The sequence below is a fragment of the Glossina fuscipes genome, unplaced genomic scaffold, assembly GCF_014805625.2.
Source record: "Glossina fuscipes isolate IAEA_lab_2018 unplaced genomic scaffold, Yale_Gfus_2 2, whole genome shotgun sequence".
In the NCBI taxonomy this organism is placed as follows: domain Eukaryota; kingdom Metazoa; phylum Arthropoda; class Insecta; order Diptera; family Glossinidae; genus Glossina; species Glossina fuscipes.
In genome coordinates, this window is record NW_023998416.1 from 29,870,577 (window position 1) to 29,883,068 (window position 12,492).

At 33.4% G+C, this 12,492-nt stretch overlaps 2 protein-coding genes across 6 annotated transcripts in view; both read left to right on the plus strand.

The window, feature by feature from the left end:
• LOC119633014 (cytosol aminopeptidase-like) overlaps positions 1-12,492 on the plus strand; it is a 185,165-nt gene that overhangs the window by 133,640 nt on the left and 39,033 nt on the right. The window lies entirely within an intron of this gene.
• LOC119633012 (calcium/calmodulin-dependent 3',5'-cyclic nucleotide phosphodiesterase 1) overlaps positions 1-12,492 on the plus strand; it is a 170,959-nt gene that overhangs the window by 83,028 nt on the left and 75,439 nt on the right. For 3 of the 4 annotated variants that reach the window (XM_038026201.1, XM_038026198.1, XM_038026202.1), the window contains exon 1: positions 8,794-9,653. The exons of the other annotated variant lie outside the window; for it this stretch is intronic. In XM_038026201.1, the coding sequence (XP_037882129.1) occupies positions 9,218-9,653 (436 nt within the window). In that variant the 5' untranslated portion in view covers positions 8,794-9,217. Of the gene's footprint in view, positions 1-8,793; positions 9,654-12,492 lie in introns of those variants that run through there. 4 annotated transcript variants of the gene reach the window in all.

Consider the following 12,492-nt stretch of genomic DNA (forward strand, 5'->3'; position numbering starts at 1 on the left):
CATGTACTGCGGCTACAACTATATGCGGTTTAGTTATTATTTTCCACTGCTAGCATTGCGGTTAAAAATTTCCTCTCTTCATATAATTTGTTATGTCTTTCTTTTCATTGCGGTTCTTGTCCTTTATTATTGTTTACATTTGACGAATAAGTGTTTATGCGCTTTTTTCTATTTTTAAATACTCAACGAGTATATGCCATTCGCAATATTTGTACATAAATAGCGGAAAGCCTAGGAATTAAACCAAAATTTCTCATTCTGAGATTTGCATCGTACTTGAACAAATTTGACGTAGAAAGCATTTGCATCTAGGATTACAGCGAAAATAATTTGCTTATATGCCCGCTGGTCAATGAATTGTTTCTTTTCCTTCTTTATGTTTTTTTCTCCTAAAAGCATTGTCGAAATATAGGGGCTTACTAGGGTTGGTATTCTCGTTGCAACATTTGTATGCCTAATAAAGGGATTAGTATAAGGAGTAATTTCAGCTATGTTCGCCTGTCATTCCATTTACCCACCTTTCAAACGCTGAAAATTTATTTGCAAATTTCGTAGCTAAGAAATAAAAGAGATCTGCTAAAAAATAAACCTACAAGAGCATTCTTAAACACTAGGAATGCGGATGAATTGGTATTGTTACATCTGCACTAAGAGAGAGAGTAAGTGGTAACTGCTTTATAGTTTTCAATACCGAGTAAACTCGATTGTAATTTCGATATGTTATTGATTTGATAGTAAAAGTTCGACCGGGAGCCTATAATTCAGATCTTTCCAGTTTATTCGATTTCGAAATTCATAAGCCGGCGCTAGTCTTTGAAGAAACGTACTTTTTTTACTAAAGCAACCATAAACGTATAAGAAAGTGTTGAGTATCGAAAGTTTCGTTCTAAACCGAGCGTTTTTTTTTTTTAATCTTAAATTTGACATGAATATTAATTTCAGCTTTACAATCAACGATTATATATCATTGCTAAGTGAAAGCATGAATAAAAAATTAACTAAACTGTCATAATAATAACAACTGACCTCATTCTTCTTGTTTCAATACTAATGATTACTTATTTTCACTTTATTTTAAGAGCAAAAGAATTTCACTAATTTAAACAAGGATCAAAGGTATTACATATTCAGTTACTAATCTTGTTTTTTATTAAAAAAAACAAAGAAGGTAAATTTTCATGCTCTATGACCTTGAGTGGGCATGGGTGATTTTTTCCATTCTTGCAAAAAACCTGTGCAAAATTTCTCCATAGCTGCTGTCGAAACCTGCGTGCAACAATTTCCAATACTTTGCATATTTTAAAGCCGATTTCTTTATCTTTAAGACCGAGAGAATGTGTTAATAGATGGACAGACAAACAGATGGCCAGACGAACAGACGGACTGCTGAACGAACGGAATGCTCAGGTTGTATTTGTTCTTGATCAAGAATATGTGCGTACATTATAGGCTGTCTGAAGCTGTCTTCTGAGGAAGAGCCTATGGACGGACGGACGGATGGAACTCTTAACTGAAATCCGAAATTGATATTAAACTAATCGTGCATTGCAGGTCTGCTATGTCTATTACTCCATTAGGAAATTTGAACATAACAGTAATATGTAGAAGAAATTTACACGTTTTGTTAAGAGTACTTGGAAAACGAAAATTAGAAATTATATTTGAAAGAATTTAATCGAGCAATGATTGTGTTTAACAAGCTTAATAAAGTTGGTAAACAGTTTCTTAACAAGATGAGGGCTCTCAAATTCTTTCAAAACCTTTTCAAAATCGCCCTTCATATGAGGAGTGCTCGTAAAAGTAGTCCAATTAAATAAATGTTCAAAAGCGTTCATCCAGTATATCTAACATGCTGAGAGGCAGACAATATAATAAACGAGCCAAGTCATTTTGTGTATTACATGTATCCGCACAAAGTTAATAAGCAGAAGAAGAATTCGATGTGAATGGAGTCTAATTTGGTATTTCTTTCCCTTTCCCTTTACTAATCCGCTAGGTTTTAGAATATATGGTAAATAATTTATTTAAAGGAATACATGCGTGACCAGCTAATATTTCATCAAAGGAGAAAATCCTTCATTCAATCTTTAAAAACTATCCCTCAATATACACAGATATGCATTTTCTAATTTAGTTTCTAGATCCGTTTACAAAATGTGTATGTACATGTACGTATATATCGGTATATCGATGACCTTCTAGCATTAATAACTAACCACAACAATGCAATTGATTTTTCTTTTATTTAATATCTATAGCTTATAATCAAGTATAAGATATTCATTACAATAACAATCGCTTATCAAGTTAGAGGAGAACGTAACGCAAGTAGAAGAAGAGAATCAATTTCAAGAAAAGGAGAAAATTTTAATTATAATTAAACGCAAAGGAAGGATACATAATTTCAATGGAATTTTGTTTCTCATTAAAACGCAAAGCCATTTGGAAAAATTTTAATAAAATCGTTCCCCGTACCACACAAACATAATTTACGAATTATCTCGTTGTTATACTCGTTCAATGCTTGGAGTGGAGTGGATAGACTCATTTTTATTAATTTTCAATATATGTTTACAAGGGAAAAACAAGTAACCAAAGGAACGCATTACTGATACATACGTCTTAAAACAAAACAAGCAAAAAGCCCACCTCCCACCACCAGATATTCATGTAAAGACAATTCAAAATAAGGCTTTTTACGGGAACTGAATCTCCGATCCGATACGAACCATTGCAATAGCGTACATACTCGGTCCAGCGATATATCATCCAAAATATCCCAAAAATTGGACGCCAGGAAACACAAGATGGACACACAAGCTTGGATCGATTCAGAAAGTGGTACATCCACACAAACTTAACACAGCCTCATCTCACAAGGCAGGCGTAGAGTATATAAAGAAATACCGATCAACAGACATACAGAATTTTCTTACCCAGATAATCAAATTAATGTAAATTTGTCTCTTAATCCTCAAATCAAGTAAATATAAGAAGATTTAGAACCGCTTCTTTAGCTCTCGCTATCTGGATTAACTAATTAAAATCACTAGTTCTTGTGCAAATAAAGAAGAATAGTGAAAACGTTTAGTAAACGCTGAAGAAACTGTGTGTTGCACCAATGTAGGAGAAGATTGCAATTTTTTCAGCTCATTGATAGAAACTCAGTTTTAAAGACTAAAACAGCCATGAAAGTGTAGGGAAAAAATTAATGTGAGAATGTTGATAAGTTATTGTAGAGGGTATTATATCAACTTTTTTATTATGGAAGTGTTTTATTATATAAGTACTTTGAAGTTTTAATTTGAAAATAAAAATTTCCGTTCTGACGATAAAAAAAAAGTTAAACAATAAAGATATCTTTAGCTTTCGTTTTGCATCTGCTTGTGAAACACAATAAAATATAATCCTCGCAATCAAACCAAAAAAAGAGATAAAGAATTCTTTAATCCTAAAGCCATAGAGTTATCGTTCTATGATTTCTGCACATGAAAATACGAAACCTTAAACCTAACGCAACGAAATGAGTCATCTCGGTGCAAACGCGCAGAACATGGTTTTTCAGAGGTTTAATTACATTCAGCTCTGTTCCAAGAACACGCCAAATATGTGAGCCCTGACATAACGTAGCTACGTTATCGCGACGTTTTATGAACCACGGATTTGCGTGTCGCGATATCTAAATCTGAAATAACCGTGACGGAGACAATAAAGTTGAATATCCTTGACGCCTTTAGTTAGACGACAAACTGGCCGTGCTTTGTTACACGTTGCTCCAACTAAGTGGACTAGAGAACGCCAATGAAACAAACGTGAACTGAAGAATTGGCATTGTCGGTCAAAAGTCATATTATCGGGATTTTTCACACTAACGACATTCGGCCTAATATGGTCAAATACACACTTGGGTCACATTAACACGACTTGCCTACAGCGCGGTCCTCTGGAAATTCCGGAAAGTAACTGAAAGCAATTACCAAACAAGCGTTTGTAAAAAGCACTTCCACAACTAACTTAGTTAAGTGTTCCGAATGCAGGATAGGAAATGTATTAAATTTTATAGATTTCTTGTCTGGTTAAAGGAAACATAGAAGCATTGCTTTTTTTCAAAGTTCGTCTGAATATTTAACTGTCCTAAATGTCGACGCTCTTGGATCTAAGAGTTTTCGAAACTAATTATTAACGGGGAGGGACGGACTACTTGGACATAGGCGCACCAAATTAAATTGGCGTAGAATTTATATACAGTGTATGTGGCTTCTAATGCATATTGTCGGCATTAACGAGTAATGCAAGGAAAATAATAACATTAATAAAATGCCAATCATCAGTGCGGTATACATAATCATGATTGAAAGGTATTCTCATATCTTGTGTATCCTTGCATAGGCTGCTTAGTTCATCAACATCAATTGTAATTTCCTGTTTCCTCTAACATGCCGCATATGCACACAAAACGTAATGTGAAAAACTACACCTACTACAACTGCAGGTGCAGGTGCTTGTAGGTCCTTAAGCAAACTAATTCTGTATGCATGTGCTTACCTTTTATAAACTATTAACATATGAATAACTTAAGAATAGATTTAATGCATCTGACAACTGAGTTAAATTATGGAATGAACGAAATGAAAGGAAATTTCAAACATACTCTCACATATATATATATATTGCTTTACTCTCTGCAATCTTCCATAGAAAAGGAAAATGAATGGCTGCTGCTTGATAACAGCTTTAACTGGCTTCAAAGATATTTCCGTAATTTCAACACCAAGATTTTGTTGTTTTTTTTTTTACATAGCATACATACATTCATTTTTATATATATATATATATATATATATATACTTGTGGGACAAACTGCAAAATGCATTCTCTCTGATATTTTTATTCGTTTTACTTTTATCATTTTCTTCTTTTTTCTAAATTGTTAGAAAGAAAATAAAAAACAGAAAACACTTTTATGGTGGTTTCACTTTGACTTGAAGCAATGAGGTCATGTGCTCTTATACGAATCTATATTTATATAGTATATGTACGCATACTTTTTCAAACTCACTTATTTTATACATAGTTATATTCACACACACACACACACACACACACACACACATATGCAGATTGTTAAATCTACCTAAGTGCATATGAAGACAGTATCTGCGTAGAAAATACAGAAAATTAGCGATGAGGTGCCAGAACGGAACAGTGTACATGAGGGCTTCTTGTGCATGTTTGTTAATAATTGTAAACGACGGATATATACTTCCACATATATGTGTATATGCATATGAAAATGGATGGTGATAGCTATGAATAAGAAAAGATACTATAATAGTAAGAATTTTTTAACACACACACTATTTGCATGCATGTGTTTTACAGATCAAGAATATATATATATATATATTTTGTAGTTGATTTTAAATGGTTTGTATTGTATTAAATTTCTAAATAAACTCTAAAAAGTCCACAACATAAATGCAGAGTTTATTGCTTACGTATAATATATGTATAATGAGAACTTTTTTTAATAAATTCTACAAATACATACAACCCTCAATCTATAAAAAGTTTGCGGTTGGTTTCAGTAGGGTAAACCAAAAGTTTTTGTTTTTTTCGATCAAAAATTGTTTACAGCCATTGGCCAATATCTTTACCTGTTTTCTCCACAGAAAGGTGACTCACTGAGCACTCACTACAGCTGCAATCAAGTGAGTTCTACCGCACTAGAAATTTGAACCCATGAATATTGACTTGATAATCTCACCGCATGCTACTCATGCGGATAAATATGTATATATACGAGTCCATTATACCATTATATATATAAATTGCAGTCCATTTCTCTGAACCTTTACTGAGGCAACAGCCAGTGAATATACCAGAGTTCCTCGTAAGAATACTTCTAACTCCAGAGTGAATGCTCAATCGGTGAAGTCATAACGTCTTTTGATCGTCTCCCTATCTCATTCTCCTTCCTCACTTCCTTCTAACCATCGTCGTGTTACGCGGGACATCCCCTTCTTGAAAAGAAACCACCAGACGACAGAATATCTCCAAAAAGAGAAATCGCATCAAGATACGCCTTTTATTTTAATTTGAGGCGATAAAGTAGCCATAGAGTAAGAGACATCGAGATAGAATTTGTACTCAAGTCTCAGACGATCGTATATTGCGGTATTAAGGCCTCTTAGAAAGGCTTTTCCGTCAAGAGTCAAACAACAGAATATGATGAACACACAGTGATATAATCACTGTCAGTCGAGTATTCATAGTCAATAAAAATTTCATACAAAGTGAATTATTCGCCATTTAAAACTACATCGCGTATATATATATAGAATTCATTATTTATTCAGTGATTCTTGAAAATTCATATCGCGTTGACATCGATCGTACAAAGTTTTTTGGTATAAAACGGTAATTTTAAAGAATCAGGTTGCCTTAATGATATAAAAATTCATTTCAGTATAAAAATATCCAATGAATGTAAATCTTTCTTTTGTAATGAATTGAATCGCATTGTTGCATTCAATAACATTTTTCATTTAAAAAAAAATAATACCCGCACGTTTGATTTAAGCTGTGGTTTTTCATGCAAATATATTGACAGATTAATTGTAAAACTCGCATGCGATCTTAGAAATGATGAGTTTTCAAATGCCCTAAATTATGCAGCAAGTAGGAGCTATTTAAAATTCGGCTCATTTTTCAATTAATCTACAATGTATCATATGAAGAGAACTTGTTTAAATTTATTTATATTAAGCTATTTGGGATTTTTGCTAAACATTTAAAAAAAAAAAAAAGTTAAAAATTTCAAAATTTTTTCCCATAAATTTCTCTCTCCCGCCACAATGGCATTGATTGATATTGATTAATTATCTCAAGTAACCAATGTGTACGTGTGCATGCCTACAAAACGAAAGGGTTATGGATGACTATAAAATCGGTGGCAGGCAGACTGGCTCTGCATGTACAGATGAGTAATGAAGATGATATGACTAAAGTATTAAATGTATAACTGAACGAATAAACATTCGTCCGTTGAATAATAATGTTTCATTAATCAAACACAACAAAAGCGAACCTCCACATGCGAAAGGTGTCAGCTGACACATGATGCTTAAAAGAGTTCGCCATTAAAGTTTATTTATTCTGACGTCACTTTTTACTTTGTAAGTAGGAAAAATATCCCGTAATTCTCTGCGGAAATATTTGTTCATAAATAGTAAGATAAAAAAAATTGTTGTTGAAGAGAAAGCGACTGTCGTTGTATTTTTTTTTTTTTTTTTAAAAGAACTTGCAACTAAACAACGGAAGTATCGCTGAAGCGTTTTTCAAGATGGAGCATTTTTCATAAAACCGAATGTTTTTAGATTTTGAATTCCTTTGCAGTCATGATATCGGCTTGTGTCAGCGATGAGATTACCCCAACGCTAATTTCAACTTTTCTACATTCATATTGCGTGTATTTATTGTTTTGTTTAACAATAAAAAATATTCCTGCAATCAGGTGCAATGAGCATCTATAGTGTTATGTATCCTTTAAATAAGTGATGCCACTCCAAGAAGAAAACAGGATCAACGAAAGAAAGCTATTTTTCATATTGTTGTTGAGGTCATGCTGTGGCAGTAGATTGCCACTTGCGACTTGTTAAAACCTAGTAACAGTATTCAATCTTGTTAAACTAGGAACTCTAAGGAGATCGTGCCAGTGAAAATTCAAAGGTCAGCGAAAATATTGAACTCGGCGCACTCTGTAACGCTCTCGAGCCTATGTTAGAGCGATCGTCGCCAAGAATACTTGCAATAAACTAATCATTCGCGGTTGTGTTTTAAGAGTCTATAGCTTCTTGCGAACAACTTGGTAGAAGCTCAGAAACTTTAGTATAATTTCGATGTCTATATTCACGGTTCTTCCAAACGACCCATGGCGTCGATGAATGGTTAGGCCATTGATTTTTCTATTCACACCTTCCCAGTTTGCTGGATAACATTCCGCAGCACAATAGTAAGCTCTACTAGAAGCTTCCTTCCCACCACTGCCGCTTTTTATCAAAAGACTTTATGACTTCTCCCTTTCACTTTTTTTTCTTTTTCTAAACAAGGCAGTTATTACTGAGGGAGACAAAGTGAACAAACTCGCGTCCCAATCTTTTTTATGCGATTATTCAATTCAAAGCCAAAAATGCTAGTCGTCTTTGCTTGTAAACTTCACGTAGCTGCTTTTCTCCATATCAAGCGCTTAAGGAATTCTTTATATCTATCAACATTTTTAGTTGACTTCAGTTCTAATACCTTCAGGTATTTTGCGTAAGCTCTTAAATTGGATGGAATTACATTTCCTACCCATCCTTAGTTTTTAAAGAGAATAAACTCTTGGTTTAAGGACTTGTCCCTTTGACTGTAACCAGACATTAACTACGAAAGGGGTAGCTTAATATATGCCTTTTTGTTTTTCTAAACGTGTTTTCGGTAGAACTAGAAAAATATTATTCTTTGCAAAGAATTTTTCTCTAAAAAAAGAAGAAAAAAAAAAAATTGTTCATTAAAACAAGGAAACTTTGTCTTGCGACTTTCGCCAGGAATATAAGGCCCGCATACGACTGCTGTTCACTTTATTGTTGTCCCTCTGCCACGAGTATATCAGAATAATATTTTTAATTTGTGTTAAAAAGTTTTAGTGTTTTTTTAGATGGTGGGTTTTCCTTACTTTATAAGCTAACATTTGCGACAAAAAATCGTTATTGAAAATAAACCAAAAAAAAGATGCCAACTCAAGTATTTCAAAATTTGCACAAATTTAATTTCTATTGTTTTACATTTTGGTATTCAGTAAATTTTTATGTTTTTACTCGCATTCATTAAAAAACCCCAGAATGATATTAGTACGTAAAACAATTAATTCAAAAATCATTTTCCAATAAAAAAATTAAATAAATAAATAAATAAATAACGAATAAAGTGAGATAAGATCTTGAACAAAAAAATTTTTGGAGTCATCAGGTGCTATCGACAGCTTTGGTACAATTATTAATGTTTACGGTAAACCACGAATGTTGAAGATAAATATGAAAAGTATTTTACTTGCTATGTATATGAAAAAGCGTCTAACATGTGTATTAACAAAAAACTAAACGTCATTTACTAAACAGCGTTGGTTAATAAAGAGAAAAAAAAGAGGGAAAAAAAGCAAACAAATCATCATAAAAATATGAGTGATGCTGTAGATGAAAAACCACAAACGGCAAGCGGTCTAGAAACCGCCAACAGTACACTCAATTTAATCGGACAAAATACTGAAGATGATGATGATGATGATGATGCAGAGTACGTTTGCGAAACACATCCGAGAGAACGCAATCGGTCACGTACACGCAATGCTACTTTGGAACCACGTACTAAACGCGATCATTCTTCTGATGGTGTCATGCATCGCGGCATGAGAGCGTCAGAAGCAGATGCTAAAGAATTTATGGGCAATAATAACGAACGTCGCCGTGACAGCTTGCACTGTGAGGATACCAGTCCTAGCAGTCATAGCACATTCGCCAAATCAATATTAGGACGCTCGTTACGTTTGCCGTGCAGTGTTGGTACAACAACAAGAAAATGTGTACTAACACTGGACGGTTACTCCTATGTTATTGGTAAGTTCACTGCAACTAAGACGAAATTATATAAAAAATACACAAACACCATAACAATGAAGATTAAAAATTTTCAGGATCTCCCAACTTTTAGTACTCTAGCTTCTCTTTAATGTTAAATAATAAAAATGAGACAATCTCGTAAACTCAAGTATAAGTTTATTAAAGTACTTTAGGTCCCTGTTGTTTTAAATAAACTTGATTTTTACAATTTCTATAAAAAAAAAAAAATAAAAAAACAAAAAATATTTAATTGAAAAAATTTGCGAATGTTTAACTCGTTAAAACAACAAAGTAAATAACTGTATATTGAATTATTTTCAAATAATTCGTGAGATTCAAACCTTAGAGATACGTGTGTTTGTATCAGGAATGGGCAACATGCTAACACCGTCACACGTAAATTGTTCTTAGACTTAGACAGGTCGGATACTTGATTATTAGATAGAAAGAAAAACTCTGCCATAAATCGATTGTCACTTCTCGCTGACTGCGATGCCGATCGTAATTGACAATTAGCAATGTATAAAATGACAAACACACATCACTCAATAGCTTCGTGGGATCGCTAATAAAATCATAATTTCTAAGTAAAGTTCGCTTTATTTATTAACGTAACCTCCCTCAAGGGCAGTACATTGGTTCATTCCAACTCTTCTCCGACATTTCTGTGCATTTCTTAAAGTATAATGCGTTCAATCCCTAGCAATACGCTTCAGTTTGGGCGGTCACCTCTTCATTCCAGCGAGGAGTTCTATGAGATTCACAAAGAGTTCACTGATCGGTACACTTGGAGAACACAGTGAATGTGGTAGCAATGCGTAGTGCAGCTCGTGCAATTTAGCCATTGTAGCGATCGACTTGTGACTCTGCTATTGTCCTGCCGAGAGAGCATTTGTTTTCTTCTTCATTTCAGAATGTTTTTTGCAATTTCCTCCTTCAGTGACAATGTTATGTCCCTTCTCAAAAATGACGATGAATACACATTATACCATGCTTTCCAGTTCACTACACTAAAACAATTGCAACTGGTAAACTAATGGTTGATAGATCATGGAATTGGGAGAAATATCCTTTGAAGGCTGACACTATCTAATAACCAGTTGTGGCGAATTTTCTTAAGTCCGCTTTAAAACATATCATATCAAGTTTCACAAGCATTGTAACCAAGTGTAAGCATCTTTTGTTTACTGAACATAAGCTACTTTTGAAGAAAATTACAGGAAGTTCAATATCAACCCTACACAACTTCGCGACAGTTACACTAAGTATGAGTGTATGAATAGCCCGACCTAGTCCTTTTTTAGAAGGTCTTTCTTCAAAGTAAGGCATTTCGATGCAACAAATTTCATATCTAGATAATAGCGGCATGTAAGAAGCAAATATACGGGCGAACATTAGATGACCAAACAGGCCTATGAGCTAAGTAGGTGGAGTTGGTGGATACAATAAGAGGTGGATCCACCTCAAGTCCACCTCAGTTGTATACATCCGCACAATTTTAAGGTACATTGCACCCAGAGTTACGTGGGGCGTAAGGAGTTTGCTGAAAACCGAGAAAATCGCCAGCCGCAACCGGCTCTACAAGCTATTTACAGCTGGTAAAGAAAAAAAGACTGTTGGTAGCTTTTAGAAAAACAGTTATCTATGCAATCTTTTCTTTTTTTTCCTTTGGTCATATTTAGGTTTTCTAAATTTAGGGGATATTTCTTCCACATACTTTTCAACTAATCAAAGTCTGAGATTTAGTTCTAATAAGCAATCAATACCTATTTCATCAATACTTCCAACATAACCAGATTCATCTCTCTCTCTCTCTCTCTCTCTCTCTCTCTCTCCCATTCTTATTTCAGAGACTATTCCACCAAAATGGCAAACGAATCTGTAATTAACAAAAGTCTGTTTAAGCCGAAATGTCTACAAAATTTGCTTAAAGGCCTCGATAACTTTCTAATCTTTTATAATTTAAGCTAAAAGTATTCCACAAAATAGTGCAGAATTTTTTTGCCAACTTAATCCTTCACCTCGTAAACGAAATATTTTAATATTTAATTTTTAATCAGGCGTTTATACGGCTCTCCTACCCAATTCACCTAATTCTTGCGAAACTGTTTGGGTTAAAAAAAAAAAAAAAAAAAAAAAATTAAATAACTCTTCCTTTTTTTTTTTTCTTTTAAGGCCTTAAGAGACTTCAAAACTGAATTGTAAACAAGTTATTGTTCTATAAGAACACCAACTGCACTTGGCAGAATATTAAATATAATAACAAAATCCCAAGCTTTTGTAGGCTTCATGAATTTTTAAAAAGAAAAAGAGGTCAAAATGGTTTCAAAACTTTCTGATGTTAATTGGTAAGGTTATGATAGCAAAATATGAGGAAGAGGTTAGCTAAGCCGTAAAGTGTTGCGAAGGTATCGATTTTTCTGTCTTTTTAATTTTTTTTTTTTGGTTTTTTTTTTGTTAAGCAATTCGTTCACACAAAGCCCAAATAAAGTACCAACATTCCTTCCGAATGACAAAAAAAAAAAAATTTAGAAAAAGATGAATATTCATTGCGAACGCTTTTTGAGATTTAAAAAAAACTTTTTTTCACTTAGAAATCTGTGATATTGAGGTAAGGTTTGTTTTTTAACTCTCCATGTTTTTTTAGTAAGTAAGTTTTCCTCTGCTTGTAATGCTTCATTCTAATTAAGGTTAAGAACGACATGTAAACGTGTGATTGCGTAGGTATAGAAAAGATAATTGCATGCCTAAGTGTATATATAAATATGTATTTATACATTCATATATATGAATATGTACGTATAAATTTAGACACGTATATATATATATATATGTA